General features: G+C 41.1%; 1 protein-coding gene and 1 long non-coding RNA gene across 3 annotated transcripts in view; one reads left to right on the forward strand and one right to left on the reverse strand.

Annotated features, from left to right (window-relative positions):
• Nucleotides 1-27,920, forward strand: part of LOC117952548 (inactive dipeptidyl peptidase 10-like) — a 172,025-nt gene that overhangs the window by 133,636 nt on the left and 10,469 nt on the right. For both annotated transcript variants that reach the window (XM_034884928.1, XM_034884927.1), the window contains exons 7-17: nt 544-625; nt 4,691-4,811; nt 6,157-6,311; nt 9,416-9,513; nt 10,292-10,415; nt 11,840-11,878; nt 18,239-18,346; nt 20,500-20,591; nt 21,699-21,746; nt 22,370-22,491; nt 25,103-25,147. In XM_034884928.1, the coding sequence (XP_034740819.1) occupies nt 544-625; nt 4,691-4,811; nt 6,157-6,311; nt 9,416-9,513; nt 10,292-10,415; nt 11,840-11,878; nt 18,239-18,346; nt 20,500-20,591; nt 21,699-21,746; nt 22,370-22,491; nt 25,103-25,147 (1,034 nt within the window). The remainder of the gene's footprint in view (nt 1-543; nt 626-4,690; nt 4,812-6,156; nt 6,312-9,415; nt 9,514-10,291; nt 10,416-11,839; nt 11,879-18,238; nt 18,347-20,499; nt 20,592-21,698; nt 21,747-22,369; nt 22,492-25,102; nt 25,148-27,920) is intronic.
• On the reverse strand, nt 14,844-27,768 carry LOC117952566. The gene is made up of 3 exons (XR_004658451.1): nt 27,759-27,768; nt 26,156-26,159; nt 14,844-15,099 (listed from the first exon to the last, which is right to left on the reverse strand). It is a non-coding gene; the product is annotated as an uncharacterized LOC117952566 (long non-coding RNA).

A 27,920-nucleotide genomic window follows, 5' to 3' on the forward strand; every position in this document is an offset into this window, starting at 1 on the left:
TAAAGAGACTTTAGATCCAGTATTAGGGACCACTAAGGTCTATATAAAGAGACTTCAGATCCAGTATTAGGGACCACTTAGGTCTTTATAAAGAGACTTTAGATCCAGTATTAGGGACCAATAAGGTCTATATAAAAGCATCCAAACAACCGCATGTCATAGGATTTTTAATAATTACAATAATCTGGAGCACTTTTTAAAATCCAATTTACGTTAAGTGCACAAAACAGCAAGCATTCATAAAAACCATCAGGTTTTTTTACAACAATTACAACATCTATTTGGTGTATAGAAATCTGTTGAGTGGGTAGAACAGGGACAAAACATTGTTAAAAAGAAATAAAAGAATGTTCAAAGCAGGTTCAAGCTCAAATAAAATCCGGGAGAGGCTCTCCGATAAAACTCTGTTTAAAGAAGGGAGTTAAAGGTGACCCAGCTGAGCTGATGTCCTCGAGCAGATCCTTCCCCAGTCTCGCCGCCCTGAATGCAAACACTCTGCAGCCTTTATGTTTGTGAAGACATTGCTTTTTGTGGTTTCTTTAGGGAGGTTTGGGAGTTGGACCCTCCTGAGGTGGTGAACTCGGTGCTGCAGTACGCTGCATGGGGAGTGCAAGGCCAACAGCTGGTGAGGACACAGAACACCTTCCACAGCCTCACCCGGCCACTCAGCACTGCATCCCTTGTTTTTGCTTTTCAGGGTTAACATGGATGTAGTCTGTATCGAGGATTATTCATTTCCAGTAGTACTCCACCAAAGGTCCATCACGTTCCTCTTTCTTTGTTGGCGTTCTAACGTGCAGCGGATTTCTGAAGACTATGGTTACCTGGTCCTCAGGTCTCTGCAGGGTAAATCCAGACAGCTAGCTAGACTATCTGTCCAATCTGAGGACTATGGTTACCTGGTCCTCAGATCTCTGCAGGGTAAATCCAGACAGCTGGCTAGACTATCTGTCCAATCTGAGGACTATGGTTACCTGGTCCTCAGATCTTTGCAGGGTAAATCCAGACAGCTGGCTAGACTATCTGTCCAATCTGAGGACTATGGTTACCTGGTCCTCAGGTCTCTGCATAATGCCAGAATCCCAGAATGCTTTGTGGACTAGCCAGTCCGTCCTCCGCAGCACTCTGGATAATCATTTACTTATTTGTGTCTTATACCTGCTGAAGCTGCGGTAAATAAGTAATGAAAGCATGTTTATTTCACGATACAAGGTGTCAGGGTTACTGTGAAGTAATAAAAACACATTCCATTGATGTTCGACTGCAATTACTTACCAAGACAACACATTGTATCAGCAGTAAATACACAGGAGCTTACTTTCCTTTCATGTAGTTAAATGGGAAAGCACAGTTTATAATGTAGTCTTCAACTCCGGCACATTTGTTGCTGAATGCCACAGTCTTTATCTTCCATACAAGTGACAAATTTATCTCCCGCTCCAGCCCTGGGTGACGTGTGTGTTCCTGCGTGTGTCACATGTGTATTTGAATTGTGGTTGTAGTGGCATGCTTCTAATTCAGAACTCCCTGCTCTACTCATTATGTACTCAGGTTTTGAGGGAATCTAATTAGATTCACATTTTCTCCCATCATACCTTTTTTATTTATCTACTCCAGACAGATGGGGAAGCCTAAAACACAGTGGAGCTGCTTGCTTTGTCCATATTTGCAAATTTCAGCATGTAATATTTGAGCATAAATCAAACACAACTCCATTAGAAAGTAATTATGGTAATAAGGAGGTGAGAGCTTCAAAGCCGGGAAGGTTTTCTGACTCTCGAGTGGCACGGCAGCATCATTAGCAAGAAGTGCATCTTCGGTAGCAATGGCGTGTGTTTCGAGAAAGTGTGTAAGGACGCCAGGAGGTTTTATAATCAGGGTTGTTTGTTCCTCACGTTCAAAGCAATGTATTACTATATTAACTAGAATACTGTAATAGTATAATAATACTATAATGTTGCCGTGGATTTAGTGAGTAGCATTGTTGAGCCCCCTTCCTTAACCCACACTCGTTTCCATTGGGATATCAACACATTAAAAGTTTGCCAAATCAGCAATTAACGTTAAATGTTTGCCGTGCCTCCCGGAGACAACAAACTATCACTGGGTTAATTTGATACTGAAGAAACCATGAAAACAACAACGTCATTCTCAGGCAACTTCCGTAGAATTGAGGAGCTTTTTTTCCTCTAAGGATTTATAAGCAGATTTATAAACATGTAAGAGGTCTGCAGAAACTGCAGTCTGTTCAGACCAGTCCTGAAAGGATCCTGATGAGACCACATCACACCCGATCTCCACTCACTTCACTGGCTTCCTGTTTCTGCTAGGGTTGAATACAAGATCTCAACTCTCACCCACCATTGGATCTATGGAAATGCCCACCCCCCACCAACCCATTTGTTTAAATGTAAAGTGCATTACAAATAAAATGTATTATTATTATTATTATAATTATAATTATGATGCGGATAATGGGGATGATAAAGAGATACCGAGAGAGTAGAAGTCCCACGTAATCTGAAAATATGTTTTATTTCTGTGCGTTCAGACTCGAGTTCTGACTCCGAGAAGGAGTGTCCTTTTTCAACGTGGCGCGGCATTCAGGCCAAGCGTTTTAATGTTAGTACTACGCCTGTCTTTTTATCCACCTTTATATTTTGTCACCTGTAACCCTTTTAAGTTGTTTTAATGTGAGCATTTTTACTACAAAAGTTTGTCTTTGGGAAACTAAGACAGGCAGGCCACAGACAGGTTATGAAAAATACAATTGTTTTTTAGAGATTGACTAATGCATTGTGGGTATTGATCTATCCATACTACTCTCTATAGCCAGCTTTATCCATTTTAGTTAAAGACATGACCAAAGCTTTGAGATTTTCGTGTTACATTTTGAGTGATGAGGGCTTCTAAAATGTACATACTAATTAAAAAATGTTCAAATATAGTTAGCACGGAACTACTTTACATTGACTAAACACAAAGTTTTATTCAAAGTTATTTGGTTTCATTACTGTTTGGACTAAGCAAACGTCTTCTAGAGGTAGTGAAATAAATCTCAATAAACGTCTGTGGGGATAACTTGCCCAGATCTCCAAATTAAACCTGCTTAATTTGATCAAACCTGCAGCAATAAAACCTCGAATGGCTGTCTATACTCACTCCACAGTTGTGGTAATGAACCCTCCCGGTTCGGAAGAGTCTGCTGTTAGATAATCATTTCTCTAGACTGCCTCCCAGACTGAGGATGTTTTGTGATGCCTTGCAGCCAGACAGCAGAAGGCCCTGCTGACAGTGCAGAGAGAGGCCCATTGCTAACAAATGGTTATGTAAGATCACATAAGGCCACAGAAAGATATATTAATTACACTATGGTCTGAGTAACATCGACAGATGTTTGTTTGGCAAGTTGGATCTGTTTTATGTGATGTGTTTCAGCTTAGTTTTAGTTTTTTTTCTACAGTATCATAGTAATCCAGCTGATATTTGGCTGTACACCCGTGGGCTAGCTGCACACACCTACTTCTAATAGCTACTTTGGCAGATGTTTCAAGACATGGGAAGTGTAGCTCCAAAGGATCAGCATGATTATCCCCTAAATAGAAAAACAAAAAATAATAACACAAGTGACAAAATCCCTTTTATGCACTATAAATATATCATTTTTTACATTACTGAGGCTCAGAATGTCCCATGAGCATGGTGCTGTCAGTCATATTCACATGTTTACTGTGTGATGAAAGCCGGCGACGTACACACAAGAAGCCAAACTATTTTTAATACGAGCGTGGGTGGGGTGCCTTGGGTTGTGCAGCTGCATTTGAGATGGAGAATTCTGGAGGTTTCTGGTTTTGCAACCCAGCTTGTCAGATAGTCCCACATGGTCAATGGCTCTTAGCGTCAGGTACCGATGCACAACGCACCCTTTAGTGTCTGTTGAAAACACACCCAGCTTAGCAGGAGCGCTGTAAGGTAGTGTAGTACTAAGAGCAGCAGTGGTGGGGAGTACTGTGGGGCGGTGGAGGGATCACACAACCCAGGACCTTCACCCAAGAGAAATGGGTTTGAGTCCTGGGTTTTAACGCCACCCACAATCGGTTTTGCCCTGCATGTTGAGAAATGAAGCCAAATTGGTCCCGGCCCAGAGGACTGAATAGTGACCCCCAGTTGTCTTGACTGAGTGTGTTAAAAAGATGACACCAGAGGTACCCGGAGAGCGTCAAATAACACCGCGGATGGGATGAAATTGGAATTACACTGACTGAAACCCTAAAGGAGACTTTGCATCAAAAACGAATACCAAAAGCACCTGACCTGTTTATGACGAGCTAACAGTGACCCCGTGTTGGGTTTTGAGATTGGGATTCACTGCGGAGGCCTTTGGGGGAGCAGCAGCTTTACTTCCACAAATAGTTTCCAGTACATTAGAGTTAATGACTTGATGGCTTGACCGACAATGCTTTGCATCTTTAATTCTAAAAGAATAGTTTGGATGCTTGAGCCCAAACGGATTTAATAGAACGGTTAATCCAGTGGATGTGTGCTGAAGATGTGAAGCCTGAAATCTGGCACATAGTTGGAACCTTTTCAGCCTTGCACCAGTGTTCTTCAATTGCAGCATTTCTCTACTCCTTACCATGTGATGTAACATTTAATTTGTGACTGTGTGTGCTTTCTCTCTCCTCTCTAGATCTACATATTTGAAAATAACATCTACTACCAGTCAGATGTCAAGAGTAACTCCCTCAGGCTGACATCCTCAGGGAAAGAAGGGATCATCTTCAATGGGATTGCTGACTGGCTCTACGAAGGTACACATCAGCGTCTTCACTGCCTTTAAAATCAGGACAAAACTAGTCAAAGCATCCTGGGAGCTGTTTGAAAAAACCATGCCATGATCTAAATGACAGTCAGTAACTTGAAGTCAGATAAGGATGCATGGGCAGTTACGGTTTAATGGGACAGTCTGCCACCACTTTGACTACGATGTTCGATATATCATCTGAATCTATGTTTAAAACCTATGTTGAGAAACTGGAGGTTTTAAACATAGATACAGATGATAGATCGGACTTCGTAGTCAAAGTGGTGGCAGACTGTCCCATTAAACCGTAACTGCCCATGTTGAGAAGCATTACCTTCTGAAAGGCAGTGATTAAATATTGATGTTTGTTTTAGTGCAGATATCTCCCAGCTGGGTGAGAGGAGTTGTTTTATGTGTCATAAGGAAACACTCACTGCAAGCTGTTAGCGGCTTTGGTCAATCTCTCAGGAGAAAAGATTATTAGGTAAATCCTAAAAAGGATGTACGCACATAACTAAACTGTTGTTTTATCTCCATTTTCTTGTTCATTCTTAATTACATTTCTGACGTATTATAATGGGATGGTTGAGCCCAAAATTAGAACTTTGAAAAAAAACAACATTTCTTTAATTTTATCTGTTTATTTTCCACTTCAGTGTTTTCTTGTGTCTATATTTGATGAGTTTATTTGTGTATAACTACATACTGAAAGACATTATACAGTATACATATGAACTTTTATTTTAACTTGCATTCAACAAGATACAAATATTAACTTATATTACTACCAATGTAAAACAGATCAGTGTAATTAGCTGAATAAGGGACATTTTAAAGATGTTGCCAAAGCCAATTCAGAAGATTGACATTTTCTGCAATAAGTGTTGTATGCTGTATAAGTGTTAAATAGTCAGTGTTAACAAAAATGAAAAATTATTTTATGGAGATTCATGCTTTTAGTACTATTTATCAACTTTATTGTTTAAACCATCTACATTTCAATATCAATACTAAGATCCATTCATAATGTAATGTCAATAACAGATAGGAATGTCCACCCGGAGTAACACATTAGCTCCTAACTTAGAAGTACAGTGTACACATCTGAAGTATATTGGGATTTGAAGCTGCTCTAAGAAGAGTTAGTTGGCATCCCCAGTGGTCGTGTCAAAAGGCTGTAATCCCATTAAAGTTCTACACATAGCTAGGATAGCTTTAAGCATACTTTGGCAGATCCTATATATTAAGTTATTCTGTGTTATGAAACGGTAACAATTGTACTTTTTGATCCCTAACTTTCAAGATTGATTTGATAAAGGAATGTAGGTCACCCTGTGTCTCCTTCCAAACAGAGGAGATCCTGCAGACCCATGTGGCCCACTGGTGGTCGCCTGACGGAGAGAGGTTGGCCTTCCTGGTCCTTAATGATAGTCTGGTGCCCAACATGGCTTTACCTCGCTTCACCGGCATGACATACCCCAAAGGGAAGCAGTACCCATACCCTAAGGTAAGCATTATTTAGAAGACACACCTCTCACAATATCACTTTACACACTGGATACACGGCAATTACGAAGAAGAAGAAAATATCAGTTTTTACTTTCGCTCTCCATTTTGGAACACATGCTTGGTTGCTTGATTTTCAAGAATGAGATGAGAGGATCCATGTTCTATTAAGCACGTGCAACACGCTCAGACAGGTTTCTCTAATGCCTCTGCACATTGAGACACTGAGATCTTTACACTCAACGTCCAATTAGGAGGTGAGCACTGCAAAGGAAAAACTCATTTCACACACGTGAAGAAGATTCAGGAGACCTTGATAACTTCATTTAATGAACACTCACTTGACGAGACAATGAAGCAAGCAGTGCAGTTTAACCACGATGTGTTATTGAGCAGTGTCGTCCCGACTCTCTGAAGTTCTTGTCTTTCTGAAGGTGAATTTAAAACCATGCCGGAGGCGTTACATTTAGCTGAACCTTAAGGAAAGATACTGCAGACACCTAACACAGATGCTAAAGGCCAGATCAGCCTACCTCTCTACCTGGAAAACATGCTAAGTGTGTCTGGCCCACCAACCTCCAAAAGACACTGTCCTAATACAGATCACTCCCTTATCATGTAGATGGCTTGATTCCCTGAATCTGTAGAGACGTAATTATACAGGAATAGGTTTGGAAATTAGAGACAAATTGTCTCGTCCCCTAACCTGTGACCTATGAATGACCTGATGTTCTCCAAGCGTTCCCTTTGTCTCATCATTCCACAACATGGTGTTTCTGGAAACTCCCCCACAACTACCCTACAGTATGAATCTCCAGGGTACCCTCTGTTCATGTCCTTATTTCCCTTAGCCACTGTAGAGCACAGTTTATTACATTTGTCTATTTGTGTGAGAACAACACAAAAATACCTTGCTCTGATGCAAAGAGAGGAGATGTATTGTGCATCTGCTTCATCTGCAGACACTGGTTAGGTAGACACTTGTAAACACTAAATTACTTTATTTAATTGTGCTGTTGTGCCTTTCTAAGTGTACTACCCAGGCCGGTCTGTCTGTCAATTAAAGGGTGTTTTTATTTAGACCATTTCTTGTCTCGTTCTAGGCCAGTTATCTTCCAACAAAACATATTCATAAAGTAAAGCCAAATACACCTGAATAATGCCAGTGTGTAGTCTAATCCGTTCATTACTACATTTAGTTTCAAAACATAGGCTATTGCACAAACTACAACACGTGTGGTTGGTGGTTTATTTTAATTATTCCCCCCCTAGTGGATTGTAACATTTTGATATCCCAGTTTTACATTTTCAACGCAGTCGGCAAGCTAAAAGAAAAAGCGACTGTGTGTAGAGCTGCCACTCTCCGCTAGTGATCCGTCCTACAGGGAGACAGGACACTTTGAAAGAGGCAGGACATAATCTTCCCCACTGACCGCAGCCTCACTTCAACAGAATGCAACGCACCACACTGATCACACACAACACAGACAACACACAAAGTAGCTGGCAAGCTTCACTAGCTTAGCCCGTCTTTGATTGAAAGCAGCACCTGTGGTTCTGTCTCCAGATCTTTCCACAGGGAGCAGTGGGCATCGGCACCAGTCATTTTAGGAAACACAGGAAATCCAAGCAGAATGAGTGTTTCCAGGCGGAGAGAAAAAGAAAACCAGAAAGAACCCCAAATGAACTTAAAGAATTAAGTAAACATCATACATTACTGATCCCATGCTCTTTTAACACTGGTGCTGCCAGCTCTATCTCCACAGCTCTGCGGAGGAAGGTCTGGCTGCTCCACACATATATTTATTTTTTTAATTCTTTTTTAATTTAACCTTTCTTTAACCAGGTAGGCCGTTGAGAACAGGATCTCGTTTGCAACTTTGACCTGGCCAAGAAAAGCATAAGCATGCAAGACGTTATATTGTATAACATTCAATACAGTACAAGAATAAAGAAATAATAATAAAATGTATAGGTTACATAAAGTACAGATTAAGTAGGCATTACAAAAAAGGTGTAAGTAAGGAATGATGATGGCTATGCGAATTAATAACAATAACAATAACATTGAACATGAATAGACAGTTTATATTACTGCTGAGTAAAAGAGTCAAAAATACAGTAATGCAAACTGGACATACATCTTGGCATAGGAGAAGAAACGCATTCTTTAAACCAATCACAGTTGTCCTGGGCAGCGCCAAGCTCCGGACGCAGCAAAAACGCCACATACCATATGAAATGAAGTTAACTGTTGACACAATACAGGAAGGTGAGCTTTTTAAATTAGCCGGATGCATGGTTACACCTCGTTTCCTCTTACCTGTGAACCGCCGGGTCAACTTAGTCCACAGCAATCCCACCAATCAGTCCGGAAAGATTGGCTCAGGGTTTAATGTTACCCTCGCCGATGCCAGGCCCACTACCGATGGGCAAACATACCAGCACGTCCCAGTTACACAGTAAATGATGTAAACTAACCAACTTGTGCATCTTTAGAATGGATCACCAAAACATCCAAGCAGGCCTGACTTTTTGCATATATACACTGTCGTCCAAACCCACTATTTTCAGTTATAACTTGCGATTTCGTGAACTTTAACCCCCCCACAGATAGCTAAAGGGGAGCGATGGAGCATGAATCCAGTGCGGACCCATGCACCGGATATCAGGCTTTTCCCTAGAAATGCATTTCCTTTTCTCCAGACTATACTTTCATGCTTTCTGAGAGAAGGTTTCTCGTGGATTTAGAACAACGTTCAACTGAGAACACGACAGAATACCAGGGCCAGTACTTTACTGTTGTAATTCTATCATTATATAAGTATTACTTCAGGAAAGTGTTTCTTCAGTGCATTATGTTAACCAGTATTGTTTTTCACGTCTGCTGCTCAGTTTGAATGACAAAGTCCCTTAGAGTTCTGCATAACAACCCAAGCATAACGTGGACATTTGAATGCAAAGGGTCTGTTAAAAATGTGTTCTCAATTAATTATTCATTCCAGGTCTTTATAAGTCACCCTTGCCATATTTGATAGTGTTGAAGAGAGCATTTGATGATGTGAGGCTTTTGTCTAAAGTCTGGACTGTTGATTCTACCCGCAGGCTGGCCAACCCAACCCGGCGGTGAAGCTCTATGTGGTCAACCTTTACGGGCCGACGCACACGCTGGAGCTCATGCCTCCAGAAACACTCAAGCTACGGTGAGACTTCTCCAGCAGCTGCAGGGATGCTTTTGACATTTGAAAATTTCGGATGATAACTGTTGCTTACAAGACACTGGGCACCGTTCATTTGTACATCGTGGACACTGCAGCTTGTTACAGTCGCTCTAACTTTCACTTTGAATGAGGATAGCTAGATAACTGAACCCTGTATGGGTCTGGTGAGGCAAAAAACTATTGTATTTTACGATTATTTTACAATGAATGCAGCTTAATTTTTTCATTTTAACACATACATAAATTATAACCATCATATTTAATGAGATTGCATCACTGCATGCCAGAACTTAATCATATGGCTGTTATTAATCTCTTGAGATGTTATGTATTTTAATTGACTATATGTCAACGTCTTCCTCCTCCATCTCTTGCACCTTTTAATGGTCTCATGCACCACATTAATAAATGTGTGTGATTGGGTTGGGCTAAGTCTTGGAACCACTTCTCAAACGGGAAGCTGGGGCATTGACCTGCATCCTTGGTTTAATTACCAACTGTTGTTCATCTTCAGAATCACAGCACGGGTTCTTCTATGGTCCTCAAACATCTCAAAGTAATCCTCCAGTTGGCAGCTTTCAGATGATATCTACCACCTCCATGTGGAGTAAACTGTTCACCTGATCTGTGATCTTCTTTTCATGCACATGCTACTTAAAGTTTGATTCATGACTCCTATAACAATCAATTATCCTTGACAGTACACGGATTGCTATACAACTTGGAATAACTATTTGTGTAATTGTGATGTTTTTCATAGGGAACATTATGTGATCATGGTGAAGTGGATCAGTAAGACCAAGACGTCTGTCCGATGGTTGAACCGGGCCCAGAACATCTCCATCCTGACTGTTTGTGACACCACCACTGGAGCCTGCGTCACGGTGTGTGTGTGTGTGTGTGTGTGTGTGTGTGTGTGTGTGTGTGTGACACCCTGTGTCCTTGGGTACAGTACGTTTAAAGGTGTTTGTGGTTATTTAAGTATTATCTAATCTGGGAATCTATTGTGGGTTCAATTCATTATTTAATTTTACATCATAGTGCTCCAGATGTGTACTTCATTTACTTCACTTTTCAATTTTATTCGTAGTATCAAATCATAGCAAGAGTTATCTCAGAGCCTTTGCAGATAGGATAGGTCTAGCCCACACCATAATTTACATAGACCCAACAATTCCAGTAAATCCCTTGTCAAGCCTTAATAGAGTGCTCTTTGCGAAGTTTATATTTGATAAAGCCTAGTACCAGTCATTGGTTTATTATATCTGATTTGGTTCCCAAGGTTATATTACTGTTTGTCACACGTGTACTTTGATTATTTCACGAGCACTTGATGAATTTAAAATCCTCCTTTCTTGCTGTTTGCTTTGTTCAATACATCTTCAAGAAGATCCACGTAGTATTAGTATCTATACGTCTTGTCAGACAGATAGTACAGGTGCCTTTAGAAGTTTTTTTTAATGTATTTTGCGACACACATGAACCTTTTCAGCGCTTCAGCATTACCTTGAGCTTTCAACCACAGTTAATTATATTCCTTACACTTTTGCTCCTGTGTTTTTAAAAAGACTCTACGATCACTTTAAATAAAAATGAGCATTGTGATACCACACAAACGTGCTTAACAAATTGACATGTTATTTACAAAACCATGACATGAGACCTGACTGGACCAACTGTAGAATGTTCCTGACTGGCGAGCTAGAGTCAATCGCAACTAACCTTGCAATTAGACCCAAGTCCCCAAACCGCTTGGATTCCAGGACACCCCCTTAACTTTAGCATCTGTTAAACTGGTCATTGTCAGAGGAGAACTTTGCTGAAATTGCAGGAGTAAACTCCTTCCAGATGGTCTCTGTATAATATCTCTGTTGAATGTTAATTTGCAGTGTTGAACTACTGTTGAACTGTGGGACTCTCAGGCCGCTCTTTCAATCGTGGGCTTCCTGATTTGAAGGGATTTGCACAAACAAAAGCTGCAGAGCCAAGAGTCGGCTCTGCTCAGGCCTGGTCCCAGAGCCCGGCCTCCTCTGCCAAAGCTCTGGTTCCCACTCTTGCAAATTGGTTTGAAACCAGGGCTCAGAGTGGGAATGCTGGTCCCCAGTGCCCTGTTTTAATAAACGGCAGACTATGGGGTCCATTATGTGACAGTCTGGAAAAATGCTACGTAGGTGTTGTTCCAAAATAACTTTTCAAACCATTCTGCTGATATAAAAACATCTCTTTTGTGAGAAAGATTGTGATTTCACTTTGTTCCCTGTTTGAAAACCTTTGAGTAACTAACATTTTGAACTGATATCTTTTTCAGAGACATGAAGAAAGCTCTGAGCTGTGGCTTTCCAAGCAGGTAAAGTGCTCTCCGTTCCATGTGTCATGGTCCATACTGTAATTAGTACTGTGAGTTCAACAATGTGGTTCTGGACGTAAAAACCCATTCATTTTCTCCAATAGAGTTTCGATTAACACCCCCGCTCCCTTTACCATCCGAGGTAGACTGACTACGAGCTGTGAGCTTGTGAAACGGTCGTATCTGCTCCTGTAGAAGCTAGAAGTCTATCTGAAGTCAACCTTGAGAAGTACTACACCACCCACAATCCTCAGAGTAACAACGATGGCTCTGATCGGTGGAACTGGCTGTTACCATCGAAATTTTTACCAAACCTGCGGACAGCTACACTCTAAGAATTAAATCCGTAAAGTAAAATAAAAAGCACTGGCAGCTCATTACCCAGATTTTGTTCCGTAATTATTAGAAAAACAGGAACTTCGTGTTCAAACTTTTTTTTAGTTAGTAAACATCCGAAAAGAAATCCAACATCCAGGGCCGCCAAAAGTTGTCGGAGCACAGATGATGCGAAACGTAAATCATGTTAAAGCTGTAGTGCGTAGTTTCTGTCGGCCCATGAGGATTTCTAAGCAATGACGGCGCGTCCACATGAAACAAGCCTACAAAGCTGCTGGTAGCCAAGGAGGACAGGGAGGATAAAAAAATGGACTCTTCAGAGGAGGTCGTTATCTTCAATCGAGTTTCTGCGCAGTGAGTTTCTTACTGAGACATACAGACAGAGTTGGGTGGAGCTAGTCTTAATTAGCTTTGTAGCTACTCACATGGCAACGGCTTAAATGTAACAGAGGTTCATTAATATCAAAAAGTTACGCACTAAAGCTTTAAATACAACTGTGAATCTTATTCTATGGACCTTTCTGTTAAAATAGAACAGAAGACACAGATATTTCTTAGAGTGTAGTGAGTTGCTATCTTTGAAGTGTTTCTGTACACAGTCTTGTACCTTTGCTTTTTTCTGTTTTCAAAATGTTATTTCCCGCCGAAACACGTGTTTTATGGTCAAGATTAGGCACGGGCCGGTTACTAGTTTCAAGGTATACCGCTTTTTGAAAAAGTCGCAGTTTCAAAACCACTTAAACATTCTTAAGGTATTTTTTTATGAGTCGTTGAGGACAGAAAGCGCAAACATTCAAAAATAAAATACTGTTTGTTCATTGGGGAAAAAGTAAGTTTTTACCCAGACATTTCAAAATAATACATTTTAAAGCTGCAAATGCAAAACCGCAATACAGTGAAGCCGTGATATTTTTCGCTGATGCTTATAGTACCGTCAGAATATCACAGCGTCCCCATGCCGAGTCGTAAGTCATCTCAGAGCTGGTTGGCTTGTTCCATGCCCTAAACATTTTCTAAGGCTTTTAATGAAACGTCTGTGGAGACCTTGAGTGGGAAAAATCACTTCTGGAACCAGAGCCGTCCAAAAAGTGGGCGGTCACTGTTGAGCTCTGTTATTAATGTTTTGGAGAGCATGTCCTCCAGTGCTGTAGATTCACCTCGGTCTCAATGTCTTTTAAATTGTGTGACAAAAGGACTATTTCCCCAATTTTAAACTTCATCTCCATACATTTCTACCAAACAATCTCCTCCATACTTTTAAAGCTGTGTCATGAAGGAAGGCTCTGTTCATCCCTGAAATCCCACCACAGATGATACAAAGCTGAGTTTTTGAGTCTTTGAGTCTGGCCCCTTGAGTCTTTGTCTCCAGCAGATGAAACCCTGACCTGGGACTTCTTTATCACTTGTTGCATTTTGGCGCAAAGAATTGAGCCTTCCTTGGAGATATTGAAGTGCGTTGGGTGTACATAACTGAACCCTGCAGCTGCCACTTGAATCAGTGCTTCCATGCAATAACTATACCTCATCCAGGAAATGTTCCAAAATCGCAGCAAGCGTTGACCTTGTTATGTTTTCAAGCTGGCATCTAATCAAAAGGCTGAAACCTGACGCTGTACCGCTAGTTTCCTTTAGATATGACTCTATTCATGTGTTCATTTCCAAAGCAGAGAGTTCCGTTTACACTCATTTAAAACATACTTTTGTTTATTTGGGAAGGAGGCGAGGCCGAGGAGGGAAGGTTTCTAGCAGGATTTGATCATGTAGCCCTGCAGCTGTTCATGTCTGGCTGTAGCGCTGACTAATTTAAGCACCTGACATTCTTGGCACACAGAGCTGCTAGTCTTTGTTAGGCTGCTAATCTGAGACATGCTCATTTACTGACTGGGAGGTTGTGTCAGTACAGAGAGAGGACCTGTGTGTGTGCGTGTGTGCGTGTGTCTGTGTTTGTGTGTTGGTGTGTGTGTGTGTGTGTGTGTGTGTGTCGGTGTGTGTTTGTTTGTGTGTGTCTGTGTGTGTGTGTGTGTGTTTGTGTTTGTTTGTGTGTTTGTGTGTGTCTGTGTGTGTGTGTGTGTGTTTGTGTTTGTTTGTGTGTTTGTGTGTGTTTGTCTGTTTGTGTTTGTGTTTGTGTGTGTGTGTGTTTGTGTGTGTGTGCCCAGTGTGAATTTCACCATTTTAAACTTGATGAACTAAATGTGAACCACTCAGCTCCTCAGTGCTCAGAAGGAACTTCTACCTGGCCTTCTCCTCTTCGTCCATTAACTCCTGATAACCCTTACCTAATAACCGGCTTATAATGACCAATAAAGAGCTAACATGCTATTAATATACACATGGGTATAAATCGTGGGGGGATGGGGGCTCAGAACCTACCCCATCTGAGGGTTGCCCCCCCCCAAAAAAATACATTATTAAAAAATGTGCTGTGTATTGTAAATAATGTATATGTAAAACAATACAAATGTAGCTTAATAATATCTTAACCACCCCCCCCCCCCCCTTCCTTGCCTCATAATGGTTACACACACATGTCCGTGGGGGGGGGGGGGCAGTGCTGTTAACAGAGACAGCATTTGAATCACACAGTAACATTACTGTGGGACTCCAGTAAGTAGACATGGCCGCTTCATTTACTTTAAACATCGGATGAAGTAATTATTTTGTCTAATACAGAATATACTGTGTTATTTTAATTCATTATAAAGTATTCTTTACAAAAAAAAACGATGGGTTTTCCATGAACCCTCCATGCATGCGAATATAACGTCACCTAGCTTGTTTGGTAGCTTGTCTCATAGCTTGATGGATGGTTAGTTAGCTTACTTGCTAATTCCACCCAACATGCTTTCACTGGTTACAGGAAATGAGCTAACTGGCTAATTAGCTGGCTAATTAGCTGGCTAGTTAGCTGGCTAGTTAGCTGGCTTGTTAGCTGGCTAGTTAGCTGGCTAGCTAGCTGGCTAGTTAGCTGGCTAGTTAGCTAGCTTTTTTCTTGGAGGTTCAGTTTTCAGTATAACTCAACAGAATAATTTCATCCGATGTTTGAAGTGGATATAAAAGCCATATCAGTCTATTTACTGGAGTTCCACAACTACATACAGTATATCCTTTACAACTGTATCATTTTGGCTGTATTGTTTGTGTCCCAACAGTTAGATAATATTTACGCCTTTGAATATACATGCTTATGATCAAGTTAATGATAAATATGTGTACCTTAATATAAAGTGTTGCCATACTCATTATGTGGACAGGCTTCCCCCTGTCATTATTATCTTTAATGTTGAATATCACTAGATTATTAATGTGTAACCAGAATTTGAGTCTTGTTTCTGGTGGAGCTAATTGCTATTTAAGTGTTTTGGTATTTAATTTGCAGCAACAGTGTCCTTTTAATGCACATTATTAATTATCATCTTTATCCTCATGTTACGTCCCGTAGTGCTAGGTGTATCAGGACATAAAACCAGAATGTCATTGGTATTTGAAAGGATATTTATTTAGGAATCAGGCAAAATAGTACAACAGAGTTTACAAATGGAAAAAATGGGCCGATGAGTGGCGTGGAAATCGAAAACACAATATAACAAAAACAGATCCTCAAAAGGAAGACTATTACTACAAGTATAAGAAACAGAAGGATAAACAAAAATTCTGTCTAAGCTAATTACTGGGTAAGACCAAAAACACAATACTCACAGCACCCCTGCACGCTGTCTCTACACAAAGTCAAACCTGTTAGGAGGATGCAGGATATTGGTTTTTAAATCTCAACCCTGGCCCACATCCTCACACTCAAACATCGTGTCAACCAAATCTGGTCTGGCAGCTGCCCCGGGCTACAATCAATCAGGCTATTTAAGCCTGAGGCCGACTTCATTGGCTTCATTGGCACAGCCTGCTTTGCATCTCAGATCCAGCACAGTCAGTTAAACACACACATGAGGGTGCCCAAGGCCAGCGTAAACAGATCCGACACACACCTCGAAGGGCTGTAACGCCAACAACAAAGCAACTGTCTCTTTCTCAATAGTAGAATAGTTAATTGATGTTTGTTAAACTTTCTAGAAAAATAGCACACTGAGTGATCTACTCCCTCCGCATCTTCCTGTAGTCTGGTGTCTAGTCTGGTGACGTCTGGAGCCACAAGCCTGGGGCCGTGACACAGGAGCACCTTGAGACTGTCAAAGGCAATCTGACAGTGTGAAGACCACACAAACTCCACCTTAGGGCTCAATAAACGGGTTAGTGGCTGAGCAATAGTCAGCAAGATCAGCCGTATGGAAGCTACTTTCTCCACACTGGCTTTATCGTTGTCACTTACCACTCTCCTGAAACAACGTTGTAGTGTTGGATCCTCTCTCTGTGTGTTTGCTGGAGGCCAAACTGAACTAGGAGGATCGACTGTCTCGACCCTCTCAGGCAGAGATTTCACAGCGGTTGACTTCTCCTCTTTCTCACGCTCAGTCCTACCTGAAAACATTGGCATAAGGATGCATTTGGGTCCGTACAGAGACCTGAACCGCTCTGCCCAGAGAGTTTTGCATGACTCCTCCCACCCAGGCCACCCCCTGTTCCAACTATTAGCGTCAGGCAGACGGGACAGATCCATCAGGGCAAAAACAACGTATTAAAAAACAGTTTTTATCCAGCGGCAACAATTAAAATCAATGCTACTAAAAACTCAAGATCTCAAGTTAAAAAATCCAACAAACAATAAGGATAACCTAGAAGCTAGCTAGCTAGCCTCAGCAGCTAGCTAGCTAGCCTTAGTAGCTAGATACAGTAATTGACATCAAACGACAGTCACCAACAATGTTCATTATAACTTCACGTTGGCATGTATTAATTAGTAATGCTTATAAAAATAAACAATGGCTGTATTTAGGCAACCAAGGACATGTAATCATTATGTCAATGGATCTGGGAGTGACTATACTACTGTGTGTGTGTGTGTGTGTGTGTGTGTGTGTGTGTGTGTGTGTGTGTGTGTGTGTTTGTGTGTGGTTAGCTAATGTTTACATATCTTTGGTTGTCTAAATACATCCATTGTTTATTTTTATAAGCATTACTAATTAATTAATTAATGTATGACAACGGGAAGTGTTATTATGAACATTATTGTTGACTGTTGATGTCAATTATTGCAGCTAGCTACTAATCACTGTAGCTAGCTACTAATCACTGTAGCTAGCTACTAATTACTGTAGCTAGCTACTAAGATTAGCCTTATTGTTTGCTGGATTTTCAAACTTGAGATCTCAAGTTAAGTGTTTGACCCCAGTACGTTTTCATTTATTTTTTTCCTCTTTTTTTTCTGTTTTTTTAAATTATAATTTTCCTAGTTTTTTTCTCCCCCCATGTCACCTCCGGGGCTGCGTAGAAATGCAGGGATGTTGAAGTAAAAACATGTAGAAGTAAAAAGTAGCAGAAAATGTAAATACTCAAGTAAAGTACATGTACCTCAGATCTGGAACATGGGAACATCGTGCTCTCCCTCAGAGCCACAGAGGACAGTATGCATGTTGTCCTCCCCATTGATGTTTGTGTGGAACATCAGTGCAGTACAACACATGCGTAAATGTACCTTCTTTTTTTTTAACCACCGTTGCAGGGTTTCAGGAGGTTGTAAATGGTGCCCTCTTCTCTCTGCGGGTCATGCTAACCACCCATTCCACTTCCTGTAAAAGGGTTCAAACACTCAGTGCAACAGCATTCTGAACGGTAGCAAAATAGACATTAATTCCTAAAAAAAAAATTGTGGATTATTATTTTCAGGCTGAAAACATTGTAGAGGCCATATGCACATCACTCATCATTTTAGTCCATTTGCCCATGCTGTTGATGTCAAGTGTAAACAGATTGCAAGCCTCTCAAAACAGGCTAAGTAGAAAATCAGACAAGGTTGGAAAATCCGTTTCCCGCCTATTGTTTACACCCAACATTCAATAGGAATGTCTTCATTGATTCATTCTGATGTGGCTCGGTGATAGATGCTTCCAGTTCATCCATCTTTGCTTTCTGCAGAACCAAGAACCGGTGTTCTCCAAAGACGGCAGCCGATTCTTCCTGACTGTGCCGGTCAAACAAGGAGGACGTGGCGAGTTTCATCACATCGCCATGTTCACCACACAGGTGAAGGTCCAGTTTAAACTCACTTCCCATTGAGTTGATGCAGCCACAGTTTTCACACCCAAAAGATTCTAAATACATCATTTAATTTAAAATTACTCATAGCAGTCCTTATTTGTCATGCTGTTGTTGAAACACTTTTTAGCTGTTGCCATAATCAAGAAACTTCTTGCCAATGGTGTGGGCCCAATAAAAAGAGCCGGCTCTCATCGAGACAGATACTTTGATGTCCCCATGTGTATCTGCATGTTGGACTTAATGTTGGTAGAGAGAGATGAATAGTGATGTTTAAAGGCAGGTTGCATGGACAGTTTCCATGAGGCTCCTCATATTTTACTCCAATGATTGTAACACATTCCCGATATTAAACAGCATGCTTTAGACGTTGGATGAAGACATTACTTGGTGAGCCTGTGTAGGTCATTATGAATTTGTCAGACCTGATTTATTTTTCTACAATGTATGAGGTAAATACTAATGTGCCAACATGTCTTCATATTTCAGTGATAACATTGTATTTGGATTGTTCAAAACGACTAATAATTTATATGACTTTATCTGACCGATCACTTGTGTGATTAAGGTTTGGGTTAGGGTTAAAACAGAGTGTCCATGATGGGTGTGGGGGGCACAGTTTGGTTATTTAAAAGGAAATTAAAATGAAGAAAAGTGTTTAAAAAGAGCTTAATGGAGCCATGCGACAGGTAGGTCAGCTGGAGATATTTTACGTCCCCCATATCTGCTCCAATAACTTCCCGGGACAAATGAAAAGTAGCACCCCGGTGTCACAGTATGACAACTGATTTACACAAAGATAAATAACAATTAAATAATATATTGGTAATTTATTCACAATAAAGATTTTACAATTCCTCACTGTATATAACCAGGAGAAGTGGCTCACTTAGAATAAGATTCAACACACGCCAGCAACAGCGTATCAAACATAGTTTGCAGTATTTCACAGCATATCAAACATAGTTTGCAGTATTTCACAGCATATTAAACATAGTTTGCAGTATTTCACAGTAATCTTGAAAAAGAATAATCAAGCGTTTTGCACCCCCAACAATCCTCCCATGCTCAGTCCCTAAAGGTGTGTTCACACTGATTGCAAGGCATATTTTGCCTGGAGTGTTTGTCCAGTCTATGTTCATTGGCTCTAAACAGCCAGTGTACTGTCTGTCGCTATGGCAACTGATGTTATGTGCACACGTGTGTGCGTCCGTGCGTGCGCACGTGTGTGTTTAGTGGTTTGCCTCTTGTTGCTGTAGATCTATTAATTCTAAAAGCATCTAGGTTAGAAAACAATTGAGCAAACATGGATAAGAGAACATTTTCAACACAATTTGCATTGCCACTGAGTCGGTGTCTTTCTGTAATCAGATGACATTCCTTTCATCTTTGCATGAAGCTACATCGTATCTCTAACTCGCTTCTTTTTCAGTCTGAACACACCTTTCGGGTTTTGGCAGCATCATTACCAGTGGTGGAAATGGACAGATTGTACCATGGGACCCTGCATGGGAAACATTGAACAATGAATTTTAACTCTTTTTTTGGATCATTATTCACATATTTGTGAAATAACATCCAACCGTGTATGTGTGTGTGTGTGTGTGTGTGTGTGTGTGTGTGTGTGTGTGTGTGTGTGTTTGTGTAGGCGATATTACCTGCGTCCATTTCTGTATTCAGGGATCTAACGTTACAGGATGAAGGTTCACTCTCTCTCTCTCTCTCTCTCTCTCTCTCTCTCTCTCTCTCTCTCTCTCTCAATATTGGACGTTTAAAAAATGGGGGAACAAAGTCAATTCATAAAACACGGCAGAAACTAGTAAAATGGCTACAAAAAAACAACGACTCTTTCTTTGAATCTGAAAGGGAACTCTGTTCCATCACTACCTTTACTCCTGGATCAGCGTTCCAAGGCCTTTCCCCCTTTTCCACCACAGTAATGCTGAAATGTCAATATTCATATGAATTTCACGACGTTTCCGTTCAGAAAGCATACCCATAGTGCATCATTCAAACACCTCGGGTCCTGATGCTGCTGTGTTTCTGCTATCGACAGTTTCAAATACACAGCACACACCCCGACCTGAGCATGCAGAAGCAACATGATTAGACCTGTACTCATCTTCTTTTGTTTGTCTCAGTTCAGAGCAGATCAAAACGAAGTCCGACATCTCACCTCGGGGAACTGGGAGGTGACCCGGATCGTTGCCTATGATGAGAACACTGACAACCTGTAAGTCTTGGTTGGGTTAGCGCTCACAAACGTTCACAAACACTTTGTCAAACGTTTCTAGTGGACAGAATATCTTCTGCTCTCTGAAATAATGGAGAGACACCAAATATATAACATCTCGGGTTATCAAGTTCTGCTTTAGTGTTTCTAATATTTTAGAAGAAGGGAAACAATGTGAGCAGCTGAAAGACAGCAGGAGAAAGAAAGAGCCGCAGGCATCCAGCGTTTGATGGTTTCATTAGGTTATGGAAATGGAAGTTATCGTCCCTTAAATCAAATATCAGTCTGGAAATTGTGTGCAAGGTTGAAATGTCAGACTAGTAAATGCACGTTTCTTCTGCCTCTATTTGGGTCACATTTCATTTTCACCTGAGGTGAACTGAGCTCTAGAGCATTTGAGGCCGAGAACTCTGGTCCGCACCAGAGTTTGGATGAGCTTTCACACCCAACCAAACCAACCGGACTACCTGACGAAACGCTCCAGATTTTGGTTTAATCCTTGTTTGGTATTCGGGTCAAATTGACCCTTTTCAACCTTTTACAAGAAAATCAGCGTCCTTTCCTTATTTCCTGAGATAAACATGTATTCCTGACTCAGAACATTATTCTGGATATGACACTTATGTTGTTTCCATAGTGGATTTTTAACATGAATTATAACTTATGACACAAAACGAACCCCACTTCCATGTTTAATAGTGTGCTAGTAGAGACTGATGCATTCCCTAAACATAGATGTTATCACAGCTGTTAGAAACTGAGATAAAGACAATATTAGTTAATAGATTATGAAGTAAAATTTTATTTCAGAATTGGTTTTAAAACCCTGAATAAGTCCCGGGTCAATTTGACCCGAGAGACACGAGAGGGTCCAGAAGGTGGAGACAATGCGAGAGTTAAACAGACCAAAACGAAAGCAACCTTAAAGGGAAATAATCCTAATGCATGAGCTACAGATCTCCTGTTAAATGAAAGACCAGTGTTTGTTTCTCTTCACTCCACCGCCCTCATCCTGTACACCAGAGAGTTCCTGATCAGATGTTTGCATTCACAGATAATGAAGTCCAGTGTTTGATTTAGCATGTGTGTTTGCTCTTATTGTTTCAGTTATTTTCTCAGCACAGAGGGCTCGCCACGACGACGCCAGCTCTTCAGGTTGGTTTTGACCAGGTTATAATGCAGCGCTTGGCGTTGACAGCTGTTGGGCTGAACCCCGGTAATTCCCGGTGTTGGGAAGCTGCCCAAACCTTTTGTGTTAGCGGGTCACATTTGACCCGGGGTTTAACTCAAAAACAAGGATTATGATCCAATTTTGTTTTTCCCCTCATAGCTAACTTATTATGTATTCATATGCATATCAAAACTGCGTTTTATGATGTTTTTTGCCCCATGGACCTTTTAATCTTATTTTTTAAATTAGCATTTAAATTCACTTATTATATTTCATCAGTATTTACTTTATGTCTTCTCTGTACTGCTTTGTAGTAACAACCATTGTATTAACAGTGAATACACGCTGGTTTTATTTCATCTTTTAATTAGCTACAATGAATTTATCTCGCTAACCGTTATTGTCTGTTATATATCTTCTGTGTATATTCCGTTTTTGGTCTACAAAATGACAGAAAATAGTAAAAACAGCAGCATGCAGCAAATCCTCATATTGGAGAAGCCGGATCCAGGAAATGCACATGAAAACCACAATTAAAAAAAACAAAATTATTTCCAGCATTTGCCTTCATCTTTCTCTCAAAAAGTGTTGTACTTTCTCTCTGCAGTGTTAAAACTGTGGGTCTGTTCCCGCGTCGGTGTTTGACATGTGAGCTCAACAAAGCCTACTGTCTGTACTTCGATGCTGACATCAACCCCACAAACCAGCACATTATCCTCCGCTGTAAAGGTAGGCCGTCACACTCCCTCACTTCAGCCTTTCCCTGTGTCTGCTTTAAAACCCCTGGTCAAGTTACAGCTTGTCTAGATCCTGTTTTAAATTCAACATTGTAGTCAGGGTTTCTCAAACTGTCTGCCAGCGACTCTAAGGTCTAATAGGGAGGTGCATAGGTGACGTTTTCAATACTAAATAAACTCATCCAGTATGTAACTTCAGACATCAGTTGAGTGGGCTGCCGTGTTGTTGGACTTCAGCGTTGAAGCTGACAGCTTTGCTACAAAATCTCTTATAATTTAAGTCACAAATGACATTAGAAGGAAATACAGAATAAAGTTCATGTTACTGTCGACTGACATGATTGATCCACGGCTAAGACAGACCCAGGGCAGACCTGGCCAGGTGGTCAGCCGCCTGCCAATCGGAAGGTAGGTGGTTCGATCCCTTGCCCTGCAGTCCCATGTTGAAGGCAAGACACTGAACCCCGGACTGTCCCGATGTTGTGCCATTGGAGTGTAGATGTGTGTGAGCAGGTGACACCTTGTACGGCAGCCTCGGCCACAGTGTGTGAACGTGTGTGAGTGGTGAATGGTTCCTGTAGCCTACTATGGAAAAGAGCTTTGAGTAGTTGTTAAGACTTGAACAGAGTTATATAAGAACAGGCCATTTACATTAATTCCCTGATGTCACAACAGAGACAATGATTGAGTAATTAAATTTGAAAACTGTCATTTTATTTGTCTGTAATTGATTGGGAGGCACGTTGTTTTGGGGGGTATTTTGGCAGTTATGTGGTTTGAGGTTGTTTTTTATGTTGGGTAATTGGTCCTTGGGCTGAGAAGGTTTGAGGAACAATGACAGATCATCTTTAGCTTCCACAGTGTGACCCATTTCCAAGTGAAGTGGTGATGTATGATTACATGGATAGTTTGATAAAACTCTTCAGGGACATGATTGTTCAAACGTAGGCATGACTTGGAAAGCACAGCATTCAAATGGAGCAAGTTATAACCAGCTATGCAACGTTAATAGGACTTCCCACAATAACGTGGATAAGCACGCCTCTGAGTCAGGGTCAGGGAGTCAGGGTGAGTCCTCCTCAAGTTTTGGAACTTGTTTATGGATCATTATAATAAAACTGCGGTATCACTGCATTGTAGGTTGAAGCTGAGTCACAGTAGTATGTTTGTGTCTGCAGTAAAAGAGTATGAATTGGTGTTACAGGTGTTACACTTCCATGGCAGAAGTCACTCGTGGTTTAAATAAAGATAATATGCAAATGTGGTCATTGAAACACACAGGAGTGCACTAAACTTAGGTTTTACCTTTCAGTTCAACTATCTGTAGATGGGTGCAGGTAACAGATTTAAGGATTATGTAAAATTGGGAGCTTTACTGTGTGTGTTATGTTCCTAATACTGTTGTAATCTTTCGCCCCCCGACTCTTTGCTTTAAAATTCATCGCTCATCAGTTCCAAACCAGAGGCATTAAATCAAACAACTGGCCACTTTATTGTGCATAATTAGTTTTGGGTAGCGTCGTTGGTCAGAGAGCAGCTTATGTAATGGAGGGTAACTCTTAACGTTGTTTGTGATTTCAGTGTATGTGAAGCATGTGAGAGTACTGCATGCTCAGAAGCATTTGCGCTCTGGCGTGTTGATTTATTGAACAATAACACTGTTCCCTTTTCCCAAAAGCTATAAAAATAAATTATGAAGAAAGCTTGTTGTCTTGGGAGGGCCAAGGTCACATAAACCCGACAAAGTTTGTCCGGACACTAGTTTTCATCAGGAGCAACAAAAGCCTTTTAATTCCACTCATAAAATACTTGTAATAGGTTGGTGGCGAAAGCAGGTACATGCACACGTCGAAAGCTTTTCTCTGTGTGACACAAGTCAGTTAAGAATCATGCAAAGGCCAAAGCTAATACAGGCTACCAGGAGTAAGTCCAAGCCGCGGTTTGTCTTTCAGTACGAGGACAGCAGAGCAGGAGCATTGTGGGTTTTGAAACCTCCAAGGTAGCAAATTAGCCGCAGCTGAGCTGTTCAGCAAAGCTGCCCGCTTACTGACCTCTCCGACTAATTACTATTTACAATATGATGTTAAAAGGATGTTTCAAAAAACAAAATTACTTAACTTGACAGTCTAAGGCTGTGAGCGAGGCAACGTGAGTGACCTTTTACCCTGAACTGATGCAGGTTAAGTGAGCAGTAAAGTCGGGTAAACAAGACAGCTGCCTGCATTCAGCGCATGTGGAGCTGCTTTACAGGGGACACTTAGTCTCACAGAAGACACTAACAGGAGACACTTAGTCTCACAGAAGACACTAACAGGAGACACTTAGTCACACAGAAGACACTAACAGGAGACACTTAGTCACACAGAAGACACTAACAGGAGACACTTAGTCACACAGAAGACACTAACAGGAGACACTTAGTCTCACAGAAGACACTAACAGGAGACACAAAGTCACACAGAACACTTCTATTGGCTACGTTGGAAGAAGTTTTTACTCGATAATTTGACCTTCACTATCCGCATAGCAAACATCATCCCGCAGAGTAACGTTACAAAATAAAAGTTTAATTTACACTCACAAGCTTTTGTTTTTCCTTTCAGGTCCTGGAGCTCCTACTGTGATCTTACACAGCCTCAATCATTCAAGTAAGGGACCCACTTGTGGGTATGACGGGTATGTGGTGACCATCTCATGCCAGGATCAGATACCACAATGTTTCCATCTTTCACAACATGTAACTACTGTATGTCAGACTAGACAAACATAGTCCCATACAGTCTGGCTTGGACGGAAGAGTGGCAACACTACATGTATGACATGTGACATATAAGCCCCCGACCGATTAACACGTACTGTTGTCAAGATCACGACCAAGTTCATAGGTCGTTGGGCAGATGTGGGACAACTACGGTTGGTGGGTGTCATTTCCACGCTTCCCATTCATTGTCTATGTGAGCAGCCGTGCAATGCATTCTGGTAGCAATGCTGGGACTTTGGAGAAGCTGGGTCTGTCGTGTCCAAATCAAGCTGAATGTGTGTAGTCTGATCATTAAAGGAGACATATGATGCTCACTTCAGGTTCATACTTCTATTTTGTGTTCTACTAGAACGTGTTTTCATGCTTTGATGTTAAAAAAGCATTATTTTGTCATACTTCTCTCTGAATGAAAATTTGGGTAAATGAGAACTTTTCCTTATAAACATGATTGTACATGAGTCATTTCAAACTCTGAGTATGGCTGGAAGTAATCACCAATCAGGTCACCTGAAACGGGCATCATGGCTCTGGCTACTGCTTGTTAGCACAACAGGTCAAGCTGCTAAACCACTTTTCTAGAAGGGATGTTCAGGGTAGGGTTAGGGGTAGATAGGCTTTGAAACTAAAATAAACTAAAACTACTTCTCACCTTGCTGCACATGGATCGTCCAATTAGTCTGTTTTGTTTTTGAGTATAAAGGACTTGGGTGACTGCATCGATGGGGTTGCTGAAGCCAAGACCTGAGTCCATATTAAAATCAATAGTCAAGACAAAATTGAATGGGGGGTTGATGAGTTTTCCTTTTTGAAACTGGTATTATGTAATAGCCAACAGCAATTAGGGTTGATTCTGGTCAACAAGTCTGGATTTCTACCTTCTTTTCACAGTACACACAGGCCTCTTCTTGTTGTTCATACCTCTATGTCTATCAGGAGATTTTACCCTCTAAAAATTTAACAGCTGTGCTGCAGAAAAGAAAGCAATTTGCCCAGGGTTATTTGGATAGGCACTCCATCCACAGCTGGGAACTCAAGGCCCCTGGCGGTTTCATAATGAGGCGTCTATTGATTTTTGGTTTTCCATTAGAAGTGCTGGATGAATTCCATTTCATTTAGCTGCTTCTCAGATGGCTTGAATGGGAGAAATGGCCGTACCAGTGGGTCGTTGTTTAATACATGTGGAGGGACTCCTCCAAAACGAACAAGCTGCTGTGTGGAAAATGCCTTTTAGAAGTGGAACCTTTCATCCAAATTTAACAGAATTTACCAAATTACCATCATTATAATGGTTTGATTTAGGGTCAGCAGAAAATAATGACGTTGTTCATTTTCCCAAATCACAAACTATATCCAACTTTTACTTAACCTGATGTTGTCATACTCAGATTCTAGTCAGAATATGAGTCTGATATTTGATACATTAGGCTGTGATTACGGGGCGTGGTTCAACCCAACCAGGAAAGAAAATGCCTCTGCACTTAATTGGCCAGACCTGCAACCAATTACAGCACTCAATTGGATAGAACTACAACCAGTCAGAGCAACAGATAGAACTACAACCAATCAGAGCAACAGATAGACCTACAACCAATCAGAGCAACAGATAGACCTACAACCAATCAGAGCAACAGATAGACCTACAACCAATCAGAGCAACAGATAGACCTACAACCAGTCAGAGCAACGGATAGACCTAGAACCAGTCAGAGCAACAGATAGACCTACAACCAATCAGAGCAACAGATAGACCTACAACCAATCAGAGCAACAGATAGACCTACAACCAGTCAGAGCAACGGATAGACCTACAACCAGTCAGAGCAACAGATAGACCTACAACCAATCAGAGCAACGGATAGACCTGCGACCAATCAGAGCAACGGATAGACCTGCGACCAATCAGAGCAATGGAGTATGTAACAAACGTTGGACTTTTGCCAAATCCCGTAGGAATGACGGCAAAAACATCTTTCTGATCAATAAATGCCTTGATCGTGGTTCTCTGGTCCTCCTTAAAAATGAATGCGCTGTCCATATCTTCTACAACAGATGCGATGGAGGAATCTACCCATCTCTCCGGTGGCAGCCATCTTTGTTGTAAATGAATTCAACCATGGTTGATTACATTCATGGTGTCCATCAACATCCTAGTATAAAAATGGTCCAAACAGGTCTAGTTTGAGAATAGTTGCACCACAAAGGATCAAGTGCAAACCGAACTTCCTGATTTCAAATGTTGTGGGCGGGGCTAAGTTCAACTGGCAGTGAGGCTCGAATTTACTATTTTTTGTCAGTGAGTTACAAATCCCCAAAAATGTGACTTACTATAAAGATTGCATATTTCATATTACAATTTCATCACGTATTGCAATTTAGTACTTCCTCTTCCACTTGCAGCAGATAAACTGCAGAGAGATGGAATCCAGGAATGTATTCATCTCCCCGAACCATTTAAATTGACCACAGAATGAAACAATGTCAGAAACTATCCATGATACTCAGATCTCATCCGTCTGGCCTACACCTTCCATCTCTTCCCATTAAAGCTTAGGCTCCAAAGACAAGGCCTCGTGTTAATGTGGGTCATTTGTGTGCAGCGACACCTTGATTATTGGCAGCGATGTTTGGGCTCCATCATTCGTTTAACACATTTTCCTCAT

Source organism: Etheostoma cragini, chromosome 11 (assembly GCF_013103735.1).
Source record: "Etheostoma cragini isolate CJK2018 chromosome 11, CSU_Ecrag_1.0, whole genome shotgun sequence".
NCBI classification, from domain to species: Eukaryota; Metazoa; Chordata; class Actinopteri; order Perciformes; family Percidae; genus Etheostoma; species Etheostoma cragini.